Source organism: Spermophilus citellus, assembly GCF_964194105.1.
Source record: "Spermophilus citellus genome assembly, chromosome: 1".
Lineage (NCBI taxonomy): Eukaryota > Metazoa > Chordata > Mammalia > Rodentia > Sciuridae > Spermophilus > Spermophilus citellus.
Genome location: NC_138182.1, coordinates 193,453,755 through 193,473,101, shown reverse-complemented (window position 1 = coordinate 193,473,101; position 19,347 = coordinate 193,453,755). Strand labels below are relative to the sequence as shown.

At 38.5% G+C, this 19,347-nt stretch overlaps 1 protein-coding gene and 1 long non-coding RNA gene across 2 annotated transcripts in view; one reads left to right on the top strand and one right to left on the bottom strand.

Moving 5' to 3' along the window:
• Positions 1–19,347, bottom strand: part of EPB41L4A (erythrocyte membrane protein band 4.1 like 4A) — a 236,241-nt gene that overhangs the window by 36,831 nt on the left and 180,063 nt on the right. Inside the window, exons 14-16 of the mRNA XM_081289124.1 lie at positions 4,967–5,057; positions 1,612–1,695; positions 922–1,035 (exon numbers count right to left, since the gene is read on the bottom strand). Of these exons, the coding sequence (XP_081145250.1) occupies positions 922–1,035; positions 1,612–1,695; positions 4,967–5,057 (289 nt within the window). The remainder of the gene's footprint in view (positions 1–921; positions 1,036–1,611; positions 1,696–4,966; positions 5,058–19,347) is intronic.
• On the top strand, positions 7,191–12,223 carry LOC308646363. Its single transcript, XR_014021367.1, has 2 exons — positions 7,191–7,454; positions 12,054–12,223. It is a non-coding gene; the product is annotated as an uncharacterized lncRNA (long non-coding RNA).

The following is a 19,347-nucleotide window of genomic DNA, read 5'->3' as shown; positions in this document are numbered from 1 at the left end:
CTACTCGGTGAAGGACATGTAGACTCTTCTTCACCATCAAAGGGTTTGAGAGAAGTTGGACTTAACTTGGGAAAGCTGGGGAGCAAGAATGGGAAATCGACAGTAAAAGATATCAAAGGGGAGGATGAACAAGCCTGAACAAGGGCACAGGAGAGAGGAGGAGTCGGCTTCTAAACCCACAATGTGCATAAAAAGAGTCTTGATGGTTATCTGACATTATGACCTGAACTTTTAATAATTATAAAAGCCACTTATGTGACTTTATGTGGGGTGGCTAAAGTAATTTCCCCTGAGAAATGAAAGAAATTCCATTGGTATGTCATTTCTAGGGCTTCCTCTCTTGCACCTGTCACATTACTCTGCCTGCTTTGCAGAGTCCAAAACTTACAAATGTATAAAGATTAGGTATACATACACAAGAAGAATCACACGAACGTTCTGAGCTGCTATGGCAAAGATAACAGGATTCATTTTTTCTGTGCTTTGAAAGGGTTTCACTGGTATTTATGTAATGATGTAAGTCTGCTATGCTTAGCAGCCAGGCTTGGCTAAGAAACATGATAACTGTGGCTTTGTCCCCCCAGGTAGAAATATTTAATATATATTATTTATACTATATAATATACATGTTACACATATCATTAGCATAGTACATATAAGACATATTTTAAAAAATATATTAATTAAAATACAGAAAGCAAGTTCCCATTGATATTTCATCATTATTTCTCTAAAATTCTGACTGTTTCAGATAAATGCTTCACCATCCCTAATTTGCTTTATCTCAAAAAAGAATAAACTTCCTGTTACCTTGAGAAGATGACCAGTAATGGCTTTCTGAGAATCACCTGTTATAATAGCACACCTGGGACCCAAAGCGTTTGCTGAAAACTGCAAACAGAGGAGCTGTGCTCAGCTTACCTTCTCCTCATTGGCTGCAGAGAGTCATTGTCACTTCCACAAGAGGGGTTTCGACGCCTCGCATAGGGGAACTTTGGTGATTTAGTGCGGTCACTGGGAGAGTTGTAGAGCCCACTGGAGTGAAAGAGGAATGGTCAGCATGTCTACTTGGAAGTTCTTACAAGAACTACACAGCAGGGGAAATTATCATTAAGGTGTCATTTAGAGTTTGCAGAACGTTATCTTACTCTAAACCATCCTAATGAACTTTCAGATGATTTCTTAACTTAAATTAGTTTTCCCTTCTGTCTTTTCAGGAAAAATGTTTCACATGAAGAGACATACTATTGTCATGTGTGGTGGCACACACCTGCAATCCCAGTGCCTTGGGAGGCTGAAGTGGGAGGATCCCAAGTTCAAGGCCAGACTGGGCAACTTAGCAAAACTCTGTCTCAGAATTAAAATTTTAAGAAGGCCTGGGAATGTAGCTCAATGGTAGAGCCCCCATGTGGTCAATCCCCACTACCCACCCCTGCTCCCCACAAACAAATCATACTATTGATTTCCACTTCAGAAATTCCCACTAGTCATGTTAACTTAGAAATCTCCCCAAGTGAGCAATCACATAGTGGTGGGATTCCTTTAGTCAGTGAGCTGAGACTGCTATCTCCTTTTGTTACTGTTCTTTATAAAAAGAATGAGTCCCTTTACCTCTGGGGGCCATTTTCTTCCCATGGTGCTTGAGATTTGTTTCTTTGGGTATCAGGGCTGTTTTCATTCTTTACTTTCTTAAAGCTTTAATTTAAAAAAAAAAGAATAGAAAATAAATTAACTAGAAAACAAAGGGAAGTAAATCCACATACTGATTTCTTTAGTAAAATTACTCAACAAGTGCTAAGGAGTGTGTGTATGTGTGTTTGCTTGTTCATACCTGTGACTCATTCCAAAAAGAACATGAGGTACCTGCCTGAAAAAAATATATTTCTCCATCAAGTTCCACTGGGCTTCCTCCTTGCTTCTAGTTTTACTGCTTTAGGTCAACAGAAGGCAGGTCTATCATTTGTTAATAAACTTTCAAGTGTCCACCTCAGGACAGGAAGCAAGGATAACAACAAAATCAAGGAGAGAAGCAAGCAGAGGAGGAAGGAGACCTGGGCCCCCAGGATTATGTGACTGGCGCCCTCTGGGCAACACTGGTGCAGACTCTCTGGCTCTGGACTCAGGTCTGAAGCTGTGGAGGTCAGTCAGCCCTAGGCAGGCTCAGGCAGCCCAAAATGACCTTTCCTCAGCTTCCGCTAAATCTTGGCTTCATCCTTCCAGATCAGAATTACTTTCAAATGCTATTTCCTGACTTAGTATCATCTTTCTGCCCTAAGAAGGTAAATATAACTGAGTTGTTATTCAATCCCAACAAATTGTTTTAGAAACACATAGGAAGGCGACTCTTCAGAGGTCACCAGTTGGGGTGGAGGGGTGTCACTTCTCCCTTCATCAGGAGTCTAAGCTCCAGAAAAAGGTAAAGCTTTTTAACTCCTAACTACTTTTAACCCTGGCTTTTTGAGAGATCCTAGAATAGGAATATGGCAGAGTTCATAATTCTGACAAGGTCATTTCAAAAGGAAAAGAAATTAACTGGTACCCTAGCATACTATATCCATACAGGAATTAATAGACACCTATGAAATAATACATCCAACAAAGGCATATATGCCATAGTCTTGGTAGGTAGCAGGTACATTTTATATAGGAACAATATATTATTTTTATAAAGGTTTAAAAAAAATCTGAAGTTCAAATTCCCAAAGTAAAAGTTTATCTTTTGAAATGAGAAAAATTGGTAAATATGGTGACGATTGAATACAATAGTAGAAACTGTGTGTGCATTTAATAAATAAGAAAGAAGAAGCAAGAGGTGGGGAGTAGGAAAAAAAAAGGGAGATGAAAGAGGAATTGAGAGTAGACCGACATTAATAATAATAATGAAATCCCAGGTTAATTCCATGTTTTCCCTAAGCTGTTTCACACCTGGAGCTTCAGTGGTAACTTGGAGCCCTCAGGTGTCAGTACTACCCCTAAGCAGGAATGCAGTCGCAAAGGGGATTGAATTCCTTTATGTATGCTCTAAAAGACCCAGAATCTGATCTTCAAGGAAGATTACTGTTCTGATGCTGGACCCACTTTAAGCATACCCTATATGTGCAGAAGACATTGACTCCCTGTTCGTAAGTGTGAGGTCAACCAGCAGAGACAGTAGATGGAAGTGTATCATTCAAAGAATCTGTCATTCCAGATGCTGGGGTTGGGGTTCTGGCTCAGTGGTAGAGCACTTGCCTAGCATGTGTGAGATCCTGGGTTTGAGTCTCAGCAACACATATAAATAAAATAAAGGTTCATTTACAACATATATATATATTTAATAATTTTAAAAAAGAATGTGTCATTCCAAAAAGGAAATCTGTAATATCTTGGAACTGAAGAAAAGTTCATGTAGGTAGGCAAAACCCTTCGAGAAACTGCAAAACTCTGAGAATCTTCATATCTTAAAATAATCTTGTGAAGTGCAACTAATATGGAAAGCAGTATGGAGATTCCTTGGAAAACTTGGAATGGAATCACCATTTGACCCAGCTATCCCACTCCTCGTTTATTATACCCAAAGGACTTAAAAACAGCATACTACAGGGACACAGCCACATCAATGTTTACAGCAGCATAATTCACAATGGTTAAACTGTGGAACCAACCTAGATGCCTTTCAGTAGATGAATGGATAAATAAAATGTGGTATATATACACAATGGAATATTACTCAGCATTAAAAGAGAACAAAATCATGGCATTTTTCAGGTAAATAGATTGAGTTGGAGAATATTATGCTAAGTGAATTAAGCCAATCCCAAAAAAACAAATGCTGAATGTTTTCTCTGTTATGAGGATGCTGATCCATAACAGGAGGCATGGGAGAAATGGAGGATCTTTAGATAGGGCAACGGAGAGGGAAGAGAAAGGAAGGGACAGCAGGGTAGGAAAGACAGTGGAATGAGATGGACATCATTACCCCAAGTACATGTATGAAGACACAAATGGTGTAAGTCTACTTTGTGTACAACCAGAGACATGAAAAATTGTGCTCTCTATATGTACTATGAATTGAAATGCATTCCGCTGTCATATATAACAAATTTGAATAAATAAATTTTAAAAATATAATATTGTGCAGAAATTATTATTGTGCAGGAATTATAAACTAGATTCCTCAAAGTAGCCACACTCTAGCTAAAGGAAGACACCAACATTTACTAACAAAAGATGGAGTCAATGATGTAAGAAATCTCTGCAGGTCACGTATCTATGAGTGCCTGAACTTCTCCATTATGTATGGGGGCAACCTCTAAAGAGAAAGCCAGCCTATGAAAGTGGCTCATTGTATGTTTCTAATGCTACTCCATGAACATAATTGGAGATAGGAAAAAAAAAATGACCCTGAAACAGTGTCTGAAAGGAGAACAAGGCAGATCTTTCAGGAAAACAATCCATGTAATATATTAAGAGAAGGTTTTTCCACTGGGGAATGCCTCTGGGAAAACTGATGCAGAAGACCGTAACAACTCTTCATAGATATGCAATTGCTGACTTCTGAGGCTCTGATGCTTCTACATGCTATAAACTCTCTTTCTGGGGCCACAGTTCGGTGCCCTACTGTAATGAACACAGTACATTACACATAAATATCATCTACTTTATTTCACAAGTCCCTGTGAGTTAGTCCATTATATCACACCATTTCAAAAAAATCAACATGGAATTTTCACTTTGCTGTTGCGAATGCAGACCACGGATGATCTGTGAGTTCATCACACTGACAGTAAAAGCATTTTCTCCAATAAGAGAGGCAGGTCTTGATGTTCAATATTTCACTGGCATTTTAAAATAGTCCTTGGCCCAGAGACTATCTACAGGACCCATGGATCAAAATCAGTTAATTATCAAAGTGAAAAAATTCTTAACCTTGCCAACAAGGACATATGACAGCGTATGGTTGCATATTTCTTTAGTAACTACTGACCTTTTTATTGGTGAAGGTGCAATAATTTTAGTTGTTCCTTCAGTTTCTCCATTTTCTAGGTTTGCAGTTATCCGGTTTATGCTGTTTGATCCTATTAGGAAAGGTAAGGAAGAAAACACGAAAGAGAAAGGAGACAGAGATAAAGAAAAATAAAGAAACAGAAGAATTATTTTTATTTATTTATTTAGGTAATAGGGATTGAACCCAGTTTTACTCTATCATGGAGCTTCATCCTCCACCCTTTATTTATTTATTTTTTTCTTTTTTACTGGGGATTTAACCCAGGGGTGCCTAAACAACAAGCTACATCCCTAATCCCTTTTATTGTTATTTTGAGACAGGCTCTTGCTAAATTGCTTGGGGCCTCACTAAATTGTTCAGGCTGGCCTTATATTTGTGATTCTCCTGCCTCAGCTTCCCAAGTTGTTAGAATTACAGGTGTATCCCACCATGCCTAGCAGAATTATTACTTTAAAATGCAATTTTAGGGACATTGTGGCACATTCTACTCATAGGTTATAACTCCCAATAAATAATGAACCATCCAAAAAATGTGAGGTACTATTTTCTTTCCTACCTCCCCCCACCACCTTTTTCTTTTCCTTTTTGGTACTGGGGATTGAATCAGGGGTACTTTACCACTGAGCCACATTGATAGTCCTGTTTTTCTACTATGAGATAGGATCTAAGTTGCTGAACCAAGTCTCAAACCTTCAATCCTCCTGCCTTACCTCCCAAGTTGTTGGGATCACAAGTGTGCAAGACAGTGCCCAGATATGAGGTACTAGTTTTGGACATGTACTAACCATTCAACCATATTCCAGAAGTCTAGGCAGTGACTTTTTGATACTTTCAGAGTAAATTAAGTTCCCATATAATGGACATTATTTACTTTGTTTATATAAGATTCTAGGATATTTAATACCATATGTTGGAATATAAAACATAATAGTTCTTGGTAACTATATTGTGAAGAAATTCTCAGCATGACATGATAGCCCCTGTCTGAAATCAAACCAAAAAGAAGGAAAAAAAAAAAAACAAACCTGAAAATATCCCTATTCATAATCTGAATAGCAAAACAGAGTAAGATAGATGTTATGTGTATCATTCACATACAAAACAAATTTTCCAAATGTGTTTTTTATGCCAACATTTCTAAAAACCTAAAACTGAATTTTTAAAAGCAGTTATTTCACAGATTTGCATACATGCTAGATGGACCAGCAGAGGGAGCCCACAGCAGATGTGATGTTGGAAATCATGGTCAAAATAAAGATAAGTGGCACACTAGTTTTGAAGCTCTGGATCCTGTTCTCAGGGCAGAGACTGAAAAGCCTTTAGGACTGAGATGCATGGGCTCTGGTGACAACTTTTCTCCAGTGTCCATGACCTCACTTGGGAAGAGGCAATTCTGATGAGTAGGGGAAATAGCCATTGAGGATGCCCATATACCTCAAATAAGTTTATGTGGCACTCAGGAACTTCTTCCTCAGGGTTGCTCTTGCAGGTATATGTCCATAGAACACTTGAACACAAAGCATACTCATCACTAACCTCTGAGGGTTTGAGTTCTGAAGATGAGTTGGCAATATTAAGAAAGCACTAGTATTTATTGAGCACTTACTATGCATCAGGTATTGTTTCAAGTGCTTTACACATATTTACTCAGATAATCCCCCCAGAAATCCTATGAAGTACATACTAATATTATCCCATTTTCAAAGATAGGTCCCATATCCTAAGGCCACATAGCTTTGAAACTGAGCAGACTGACTCAAGAGACTTTCCTATCACCCACCACAATACACTGCTGTCCATCTACCATGTAGGCCCCACCTAAGAACAGCCCAAAAGTCAGTTTACATTATGGGGCAACAATAAGAGAGAGATCCTTCAGAGGACAAGTGAAAGGCACATCCAATGAAGAGAGCATTTGATAAACAACTAAGAGAAGAATTCCTTCTCTCACGGACAACCAAGACTGAAAGACAAGAAGAACATCTGAGCACTCCCGAAATTGGCAACTTCTTTCCAGAGGAGTTTGGAAGCATGTCTGGTTACCCACCTGGAAACAGAGGCATTAATAAACAGAGGCATTCAGCTATTGACTGTTTTTCTTTGGCTAATTCAGCAGAATACAGAGCTTTCTCTTCTTCTTGGAAGTGCTCTGGAACCCTTTGCAGGTTACTTGATGACAGGGTACACTGCCTGACTCGTTCCTGGGAGAGCGAAAGCTGCAGTGCATTCTCATCCCTCTGTTGAGAGACCAGACTCAACTGTTCCTGCAGTGACTCTATCTGCACACTGGCTTGGTGACTTGCCTTAGAAGATGCAACTAGCTTTTCCTCCAAGAGTGTGACTTTCTGTCTCAGTTGAATCTCTTTGTCTTCTGCAGCCAAAATTTCCTGGGTGTAAGACTCTTCTGATTCCAAGAGATGGCTGCGTAGCCTTTCTAGCTCCCGGTTTAGGCGTAATTCTTGGTCCCGTAAGTGTTGAACCTCTTTTTTTCTTAGGATTTTTACTTTGGTCTCTTGAAAAATATCAGAATTCAATGTTTGAGCATCTCCTTTCTCTCCAGGCAACTGGGCTTTTAGTTCTTCAATAGTTTTCTGCAAGTTCTTAATTTCCTCCTCTTTTTCTAAAATTAACTGGCTATGCGCAGCATTCATCCGCTCATATTTGTACTTAAATTCATCCATTTCCTCCTTCTGCTCCTGTAAAGACTGAAGTAGTTGCATTTTACGCTGGTTTTGGTTTTCAATTATATTCAGATGGTCTTGAATTTCATCTTCCAGATGATTTTTTACTATATTCAGTTGAGATACCTCCAATTCTAGTTCTGTGACAGCATCAAGAGCTGTAGGCTCAGCCACTGGTACAGCTTGATTGTGCTGTTCCCTAAGTATTTCCAATTCTACTCGCAGATAGTTGTTTTCTGCTTTCATGTAGGTAAGACTTCTGTCCTTTCTTTCAATGGATTGCCTTAAAGTTTCATTTTCTCCTAAGGCCTGAGAACACTTATCTAAATCCTTTTGTAGTTGTGAACTTTTTTCTTCGAGTTTTTCAATAAAAGCTTCTTTCTCATTTATGACTTGTATCAATCGCTCCTGTTCGTCTACATAAGATGCCAAAATTTCATCAGTTTCTTTTTCATCAGCAGTCATTTGCTCAATATTCTTTTTGAGTCCTGCTATTTCAAAGTCCTTCTCTTGACTAAGTTGAACTACACATTCGTGTTTCAGCTTTAAGGCAGAGGTATTCAAATTATGTGCATTGGAGAGTTCCTGAATAGTCTTCCTGTGATTATTTGCTTCTTCCAACAGTCTTTTTTCTGCCTGGTGCAGTTTGGCTTCAATCTCTTCTTTGTCTCTTTTGAGAGTCTCCGTGATAGTGTCTTTTTCTTGAGAGATTTGATTGTAAGCAGCAATAGATTCTTCCAACTTACGCCTTACATCGTCACGTGCTAAAATCAACATTTCATTTTCCGTTTTGAGTTCAACAGCAACTTTCTTTAAATTTTCATTGAGCTGTTCCTCTTCAGAAAGATTTTGCCTTAAGTTGCTAACTTCAGCTTCTCGTTCTTTAAGCATGTCATCCTTACAATGACTGTTAGAGTCTTCATTCAGAGAAGTTCGATACTTGCTCTTAAATCCAGACAGCTCATCTTCAAGTTGTCTAATGTGATCCTTAAGCCCAAGGTTTTCCTGCTGGATGTTTAAACTATTTTTTTGTGACTGATTTAGCTGATCTACTAAATCTTCTACTTTACCTTCAAGCTTCTGCTTAGTTAAATGCAAATCACTGAGGCTCTGTGCGTTCTCAGTTAACTTCTCCTTCTGCACATGCAACTCTTGGGATATGTTCATTTGATCATCCTCAAGTTGATGAACTCTCTTTTTTTCATCATCTAGGCCTTGTTCCAACTTCTTGATGACAAGGTCTCCTTCATTTTGTTGTTTGGATAGCTCATCTTGTATCAAAATCATGTGCTTTGTAGCTTCCTGATTCTGATGATCCAGTTCTTCTAACTCAGCTATCAGCATTTTCTTTTCATTGATAGTCTGATTCAGTTCTTCCTCCTTTGCCTTCAAGTGAAGTTTTAAGTCTAGTAATTGTACATTCAAATTCATGTCTGTTGAAGCTCTGTTTTTCATGACTTGGTAGTCACAGCTCAATTTTGACAGTGACATCTGAAGTTCCTCTTTTTCTTGACTCAATGATGACTTCTCTTTTTCTAAAGCTTCAACATGCATTTTAAGTTTCAGATGGTCTTCAGCAAGACGGTTATCCTGGTTTAAACCATTTAGTCTCACGATTTCCTTCTCCGCATCAGCCAGGGCTTGTTGAAGCCTGAACACTTCTTCCACTGCTGAGCTCTGAGGAAGGATTTTTCCCTTTTCTGCCACAGTAGAACTCTGCTCCCAAACTGAAATTTCATGCTGATGATCATATATGTCTGGACTTTGGTTTGGTTGAAGAGTCTTGATAGTATTTTGTACTTTGCAGATTTCACTTGAGTCAGAATGGTGTGTTCCCTGAGCCTCAGCAATCTGCCTCGAGTGGCCAACTTCAGATTCATGTTTTGCAGCTTCAGTTGATAATCTGTTTGTTTCTTGTTGTGATAAAATTATGTCACTAAAGTCCATGTCGTCATCACGAAAGGCTGAAGAATGACTACTGATCAGGGAACCGAACGGAGCCGGTGCAGTTGTTGTTGGCACACCACAAGCTCCCGAGTGTACTGATTGAGCAGCTGCCTGTAGTTGGAACATTTGATCTTGCAGTACAATCTGTCCTGCTTTAAGATGGCTGATCTCTACCTCTTTCTGTTGCAGTTGATTTTGGTAACTTACAGACTGATGGTTTATTTGTAGCTCTGATGCTTCATGCTTTTCTTCCAGGTCAGTACAATACTCTTTCAGTCTTTCATTCTCACATCTTAGTGTGGAATCAGTAGTTTCCATTTCCTTTCTCCAACAATGATGTAAAGCTGCTTCTAGGTCTCCTAAGTCATCCAGAAGCATTTCCCTGGCGAAGCTGGAGCTATGGCCGGTGAGGAAAGCCAAGCTGCTCCCCACCTGACCCAAGAAGTGGCCCAAGCCTGAGCCCAGGCCTCCAAACCAGGACCACATCGTGGCCACTTCAGTGATCCATCGGACCAGCTCTGAAAAGCGCGTCCATCACCATCCACTTCTCTGCCCCGAACGTCCTCTGGCGTTGCCGGGGTCAATTATGACCCAAGCGCTCAGAATTCCTCAGAGCGCGGGGTTCCTGGGGCTCCACCAACACTAATCATCCCTTCCTGCCTGTAAACTCAGAAGCCTGTCCTGCGCTTTGACCAGGGACTGGCATCCAGTAGCACACACTCACCCCCTGCAGGGCCTCTGCTTCTTCCCTGCACTTGCCTGTCAGCTATTGGCTCACAGGATTGGGCAGGGTTGGCTGGGAGGAGCTAGAGATCCAGGAAAGTGTTCTAGTTTGAGTCCCAAGGCAGTGTACTGTGGAGCCAGGAAGAATCGATGTTGTAGATGAAATCCAAAGGTAGTTCACTGGACAGTTCCCTCTTGTCTGGGAGAGGTGGGCTTCTTGTCCCATTCAGTTGCATTCGGTTGACGAGGTGAGGTCTTGCTCCATTACAGAATGGAATCTATTTAACTAAAAGTCCCCAATTCAAAAGTAAATCTCACCCCATAACACCAGCACAGACACACCCAGAATAAAAGTTGGCCAAGAGTCTGGGCATCGTAGCCCAGACGAGTTAACATATAAAATTAACCATCACAAAGTCTTAATCATTCTCAGAATTCAAATTATGATATGGATTAAATGTCACTAAAGAACCATCTTTACCCTTTCCAAAAATAAATTTTTCTGTTAATCTATAAATTTTCGAGTTCATTTTAATATTATTTGGTCCTTGTTAATTCTGATTGAAGTTTATTTAAGTGCTCAAAAATTCCACTTAAATTTCACTTAAGAAAATTTGTTTTAGAGCCAATAGGTTGATGTTCACTTAACCTATTGTTGTTTATCAATGCCAAATATAATCCAGGTTTAAACAGTACAGAGTGAAATAAAAAGTTTTCTACTATGGAGTAACAATCCTAAATTTAATTCCCATACCTCTAAGGATCAGAAGGAGTTAAGATAAGGCCCTGGTTTCCAAGGTGTTTAAATTCCAACAAGTTAATGAGGAGGCAGTTTTGTAGAGTTGGGGACAAAGCAAAGAGATGAAGCACATGGGCTGTAACAGACATACCAATTGGGACCAAAGCAATTTTGGAGCTAAACTGACAGAATGCATTTAGAAAATCTCTCTCACAAGCATGAGTTGAACAGTAAATGAGAACATAGTGTGTAGTTCTCACCTGATGGCTGGTGCAGAGAAAGTGGCCAACAAATAGAGCCTGCTGCCACTTTGTTCATATTTGCTTTTTGTTTTGTTTAGGATCATTTTCCTCATTACCCTTTAGAAGGGGTTTGGGTTTGCTCCCATTACTCTCTTCCCAGAGCCCATATTCAGGAGACTCTTTTCCTTGAGCTGTTCTTTCTATATGTCTGTTCAGGGAACAAAACCTCAAGGTGGCAGAAATAAAATTTAAAAAAAGGAAGAATTTTTGGAAAATTAATGGTTAAATAGATTCTAAGGATTATATTAATCACCTCATAATGTCTCTTGCCTTGAAGATAGAGCAAGTAGACATAATTACTCAGATTGGTATCAGAAACTAGTGACTGCATTTGTGTCCTGTGCTAGAAAAGGAAATCTTCTTGGTCCTTCTTATTCATCTCCAAATCTGAGAGAGAAATCAGGCCTGTGTTAGTCAATCTCTCCTCATAAAAGACTAATATAAAAATTTAAGCCCCTTTTAGCATCTGCTGAAGTGCGAATCCACGCTGTACCCCAGCTGTGTCTACTGTTGAAGAAGGCATCAACAATACCAAGTGTCCTTTTCTCCCTTTAGACCATTCCTCCTGTGTGTGTGTGTGTGTGTGTGTGTGTGTGTTAGAAGACTTTTTCATCACTTTGACAACATACCTGAGAAAATTAAATGAGTAAATATTTATTTTGGTTCAATTTCAGGCTCCATTGCTGTGGCCTGAAGTGAGGCAGATTACCATGGCAGAGAGCCTGGCTTCAAAACAGAGCTGCTCAACTCATGGAGATCAGGGGATCAACTCATGGAGATCATGGAGATCAGGTGAGGGGAAGAAAGGACTGAGGAATATGATGTACCCTTCCAGGGAATCAACTCCAATGACCTACCCTCCAACTAGGCCCTACCGCCCACAGTTTTTACCAACTCCCAATAGTCCTGTCCAATCGTGAACCCATCAGTGGATTGATCCACAGATGAGGTTAGAGCCCAGGATTCAATTCACCTTTCTGTAGAGTCCGTTCTGAATGCTGTTACATTGGGGTCCAAGCTTTCAACACATGACCTTTGGGCAACATTCCAGATCCAAATTATAGCAGGGTGCCTCCTTCTCTTTAGGTGTTCTGTGTTTGTTTATTGTTTTAAATCACAAATAATGATCCTTTTTCAGTGTAAGACCTATCACATTTGGCTTGAATCTGGTTCCAGTGGTTGTTGCTCCTACTGCTGAAAGGCATTTCTGATCACTCAGATTCAGTCTTCTAGCATGGTTCACTCTGACCACAGCTGTTTGTCATTTTATATTTCAATCTGAGAGAGATACCTACCTACTGTATTCAAAACTGACCATCCAAATAAAAGCATTTCTCTTCTTCTAAATATGTTTGGAATATTCCTGGAAACTATGGGGGATATGGAGGGAAAACCCTGGCTCATTCGCGAACACATGTGACAAAAAGCATCCAATAATCATAAGTATATCCTTATACATGTATTCAGTGCCCCAAAAGTACAAGGTATTGTGGTAGATATTGTGAACAACATAAAGCTGTGTTATATACATTTCCTGCTATGAAGTGCAATTGAATACAGTCAATCAATGGAGAAGATGTTACATAGAGTGATCCTTGAATTATAATGCAAGGTCAGCCATTGATGACTGTGGTGGTGAGGATCTCATATGGGGGAAAAGACTAAGTAAGAAAGAATAAGCCAGAAGTAGAGAGCCCTTAATAATGTGGCTTTGTTAAAACACAGTTGAAGATTAAAATAATGAAAGCTTTTTGAGTCTATAAACATAGGGTGATAAATTCTATGCAAGATATTAAGTTTGTACTTTTTTTTAATACCTCATAATTCATTCAAACATTTTCTTATAGATTTCAGTAGAATTTTTAAATCTCTTTAATATGGGCCTTGTCTCTTCTTGTTTCTTTTTTTAAATTTTTATTGGTTGCTCAAAACATTACAATGATCTTGACATATCATATTTCATACATTTGATTCAAGTGGGGTATGAATTCTTATTTTTACCACGTGTACAGTTTGCAGGATCACATTGGTTATACATCCGAGTTTATACATACTGCCATACTAGTGTCTGTTATATTCTGCTGCCTTTCCTATTCCCTCCCTATCCCCCCTTCTGTCCCCTCCCCTCCCATAATCTCTCTCTACCCCATCTACTGTAATTCATTTCTCTCTTTTTTTCCCCTTTCCCCTCACATCCTCTTATATGTAATTTTGTATAACAATGAGGGTATCCTTCCATTTCCATGAAATTCCCCTTCTCTCTTCCATTCCCTCCCACCTCTTGTCCCTTCTAAATGGTAATCTTCTTTTCATGCTCTTCCAGCCTGCTCTGTTTTGAGTCCCCCCTCCTTATATGAAAGAAGACATTCAGCATTTCTTTTCTAGGGATTGGCTAACTTCACTTAGCATAATCTGCTCTCATGCCATCCATTTCCCTGCAAATGCCATGATTTTGTTATTTTTTAGTGCTGAGTAATATTCCATTGTGTACAAATGCCACATTTTTTTATCCATTCATCTATTGACTGGCATCTAGGTTGGTTCCACGTTCTAGCTATTGTGAATTGTGCTGCTATGAATATTGATGTAGCTGTATCCCTATAGTATGCTCTTTTTAGGTCTCTGGGAATAGTCCGAGAAGGGGAATAGCTGGGTCGGATGGTGGTTCCATTCCCAGCTTTCCAAGGAATCTCCATAATGCTTTCCAAATTGGCTGCACCAATTTGCAGTCCCACCGGCAATGTACAAGTGTACCTTTTCCCCCACATCCTTGCCAGCACTTGTTGTTTGAAATTTGAAATTTGTTTTCTGTGTAAAAAGCATAAGAGTTCTTAAAACTATTATTCTAAGGAATCCAACGGGGATTCAATATCTGAACTTTGTTCCTGTTTTGGAATCTGGATATGGACGGGTGAGTCTGATATATCCAGAACTAAAAGGTGAGTTTATGATGCAGCCAGTAAGAATAACTGAACAACATTCCAAATTCAATGTTATAAAGAGTAGCCATGGGGTAAATTTTGCAAGATATAATAAATGGGACACAACCCAATCCCTTGAACTACTCCATGTGTATCGAATGGGGACAGTGTCATTGTCTAAGTCACTTTTGTCATGGCCACATCACCATTAAAATCACAAGGGCTAACTCTCAAAATTGCAGGCACAGACCTGGGATGGAGCTGCTTTTCACTTGTGGAACCCCATGTGGTACTGCCCTGGAGCCGTGGCAGGAGAGGTTAATTCATTTGTGTACCAGACAGTAGGTGTGGCCTAACATTAATATTTTTAATTGTTACTAATGAGCTTTGTTTAAATGTGGTATTGTTTTCAACAGGTATTACTGATTTACAATATTAATGAAAGAAACCTTCACGTAATAGGGCTGTTTACACAGGCTAGGGAAAGGAGGATACATCAGAGAGACCAATTCCCAGTGCCACTGATATCAATCGCAAAAGAGCAGAGTAAAGGTGAACATTATGTCAGCCAAAGCCCTGTGTAACTAGCTTAAGAATAAACTATCATCCCTCTAGACTGACTAGTCTTTTCTTAGTCTCACAATCACTCACTTTAAGGAAAGTGAAGTTGTTTAAGCACACTTAGTCTACTTCCAATCAAATTTTCCAAAATTAATGAATAAGCTAAAACTAAAACTGAATACCTTCACATAGAAAAATTGCATGCTATGTTTATATGTACTCTTAAAGAAATTAATATTTGATTATTTGCAGAATCCTAATCATCATTTTTAAAATGAAATACAAGCTTTTGTCAGGTATGATGGTGCATGCCTATAATTCTAGTGGCTCAGGAGGCTGAGACAGGAAGATTGTGAGTTCAAAGCCAGCCTCAGGAACTTGTAGTGAGGCCCTAAGCAACTTGGCAAAACCCTGTCTCTAAATAAAACGTGAAAAACAGGCTAGGGGTGTGTGGCTCAGTGATTAAATGCTCTTAGGTTCAATCCCTAGTACCAAAAAATACACACACACACACACACACACACACACACACACACACACGATTTTCCAAAAGAATTTACAAGCATGCTCTCTGTCACAGACACTCAGAAGCAGTATGGCAAGACTTGAAAATAAATTATTCAACCGTCAGGACTAATTTACTAACATAACTCTCATCCATACAGCACAAATGAGATACGTTGCTGTCAGTAAAACAATCTAATTCATGGTTCTTTTATATTAAAATTTATAAACTATTCATCACTTATATGCATAGTCTGTTTTTTCTGTACTAAAAGTACATTTATATGTCTTCTCCTGCTTCACAGCTATGTGATCCATACAATAACAGAACTACACTTAAAAGCATTAACTTACTGGAAGCATTTCTGAAGTATCCATTTATACGCTAACCTTAACCCCAATTCAACAATTAGCTTTCTTTAAGGTCACTAAATATGCCCTTAAAAGTAATACCTATCCTCCTAATCAGTTAAAATTAGTGAGATTTTGCCATACCACCATTTAAGGAGAAAGTAAATCAATTCAGTAATGCTAGGACATTTGGTTACTGAAGTTTGCAGAGAAATTTAGGTGATACATTATTTAGGTTTACTGATTTTTCATTTTACCAACATGCACTACTAACTCTGTTTTCTTTCTCTAAACTTTTTTCCCCCTCATCAGACCACCTTCCAGAAACAATCTTCTATATTAGCTGAGAATTTGGGTTACAGAGAAGTATGATCTGACCAACTCATTCCTCTGAAGGATTCATGTTTTCATTTATACGAGTTATAAATTATAATAAGACTTAAAGAAAAGAGTAAAACACAAATATAAACAACTTAATGGGTAATGACAAAGTAAATAATTTAACTACCATCCACTTAAAGAATTAAAACGCTGAGCCAGATGTTGAGGCACATACCTGTAAACCAGAGACCTGGGAGGCTGAGGCAGGAGGATTGAAAGTTCAAGACCAGACTCAGCAACTTAGTGAGACCTTGTCTCAATTTTTTTTTTAAAGGGCTGTGGAAGTGATGGGAGAGGAGGGGAGAGGAAGTGGGGAAAGGAAGGATAGTAGAATGAAATAGACATTATTATTGCTGGGTGTATATACGTGACTGCATGACCAATGTGATTCTGCAACCTGTACACTCAGAAAAATGAGAAATGATATTCCATCTGATTCAAATGTATATGTCAAGATCATTGTACTGTCAGGTGTAACTAATTAAAACAATTAAAAAAATTTTTTAAAAGGGCTGTGGATGTGGCTTAATGGTTAAGTACCCTGAGTTTAATCCCTGGTGCCAAAAAAAAAAAAAAAGAAAGAATTGAAACAAATTTCCTACACATCATAAACCAACCCATTTGGAGTAATTCTTTATCTTTTAGATAAAGCTCAATAGTTTTTCCCCCATCCTTAAACTATCTAGAAACAAAGATTATTCCACACATATTTTAAAAATATTTATAACACATACAATAAAGACTATATAACATAATTATATATAATAAGGCCCTAAGATCTTAATAAATAAATAGGCCTTAAGAGCTTATTAAAATGAAGGATACAGGGCTGGGGCTGGGGCTCAGTGGTACAGCATTCACCTGACACACGTGAGGTATACTGGGTTTGATCCTCAGCACCACATAAAAATAAAATAAAGGTATTGTGTCCACCTACAACTGAATATATATATATATATATATATATATATATATATATATATATATATATATAGAGAGAGAGAGAGAGAGAGAGAGAGAGAATGAAGGATGTATCCCTGTGTCCCCTTGTGTTGCAGTATAGGGTTTTGCCCATGGGAGGTGTTCAACAAAGGTCTCTTATTAGCGAAGCTGTTTCTGTTTCTGTTTTCCACTAGCAAGGAAAACTCAGAATAACAATACTATGTTTAACAAGTATCAAAATCAAAACAGACAACAACCAAAAACAATGACAACAACTTCCTGGATATGGTAGCATATGAGATGGGTCTCAAGCGGACCTACAGCCAAAATCCTGCAGGGCAAGACTACTGCTTAGAGCTTTAAAAGCAGCCTTCTGCTATAGCACAGTGTTCTTTTAAATCAAAGCCACATAATACCTATATTAAAGATCAGTTATTGACATATGGTTATTAAGGCTTATAAATAAGTCTATTTATTCTATGTTAGGTAATATAATATTAGCTCTAGTGAAACCACTTAGATTTGTCAAGAGTGCCAACTCATCTTACATATCATATTGTTCATGTTAAAAAGACAAAGTCCTTGTTTCAAGAAGTAGGTCATATTTGAAATACAAGTTTATCAGGGGACAGCTACAGTTTGTTAATGAACCAAATCGAGTTCAAGCCTATGATATTTATTTCTGGACTAGAAGATACTATGGCTGACAGTGGGCCCACCCAGTTTCTTGCAGTTTAGACAGCACCACAATGCCAGTGTCCAGAGCCCCAGGGTCTCATTTGTTCACTTTTAACACACTATCTCCAAATGCTTCCAGCCTGTGTTCACTGAACCACTACCAGGCTTTTGTGTGGTTAATTCTGTTCACGTTTGAGTGCCTTCATGTTAAGTGACCCTTGCCTTCAGTTCAGGAAGAGTGACTGCCAGAAACAGAAGCAGTTTTCCCAGAATCTATTCAGCTATTTGATTGGAGGGTAATTCCTAAAAGTCATCCTGTGATGTACAGACTGGGTGATGAATAGACATGTATTTTCGATTATAAAAATACTTTGCATTTAAATAGCAATATAAGTTGTACGAAATTCATAACTCAATTGGATACCTGTCAATCTAAAGATTTAATCTTTGATGTTACTTAAATGTTGGCACAGTTTTTAATTCAGAGTAGAAGTAGAAGGTGAATGGTGGCCTTAAAATGAAAAAATAAATAAACCCATATATTTAGATAGTGAGGATACCTTATTCTGATATATGGGAAAAGGGTACATTGCTAATGAGTAAAATGGGTTTGTAACATATTATAATTTCTTTAAAGCCCCTCAAATATAAAATTGTAAACCGTTAGGTTAAATTTTATCTTACTTAATCAATTTATTTCTTCCCCAACCTTAGAAAACAAAACAAACAAAAATTTACATCTAATGCTTAAGACAAATAATCAGGACAGATGATAACTATTCCTAACATAATACACTGTCAGGTTTCAATAAAAGCTATCTGATTTATATTATCTAACCCATTACAACTTATCTGAAAAAATATGATATTCATGAATTAAGAATAAGCTAGTAATTGGAAATAATACTTCAGCTTTTTTTCTCAGTCACAATACAAAGTCACTTTGCCTTGGTCTCACCAACTTTAGACTGGGTACTGTGGAAGAAACGGCAGAGAGTGCAGCAAATTAGCACAAATAAAACATTATTTTAATGCCACAAATTATGGTCAAACAGAGAAATGGCCAAGAGGAAAATTTACATATCTTTTCCCCAATCATCATGGAAGATTTTATATTTGGCAGAGTACACAGTCATTAAATGATTTTTAAAAAATTCTAGACACAAAATTTGGATAATTAAATGTTCCTGTGTCCCATGACTAAATATTTGAAGTTAAATGCCTGACATTGGCTCATTCATCTCAAAAGAGTTTCCAGAGCCCTGCTTTGGTAAAGCATTTCTGCCTTCAAAGCCCCAAGAGTGCCATTTAAGCACAGTTACTCCTTTACCACAAGTATACAGATTTAAGACACTGTCTGCTACATGCCAATTGCAAGATTGAACAAGGCATTCCACTAACAAGCTGGGAGACAGCTTATAAAGATGGGTGTGGACAGGAAAGATGGGAGGAAAACATGACTGTGCTTCATAGCTGCCTTCTCAAGTTGGTCTGCTTCCGATTTCCTCTTCCCTAACCCGGCACGCTCCCAGTTCCTCTGCTCCATCAGTTTGAAGGTGTGAGTTGGGTGAACATGAAGGCACTCCTTCCTTGCCCCTCCGTCAAACTACAGAGGTGCATGTACTAAGGG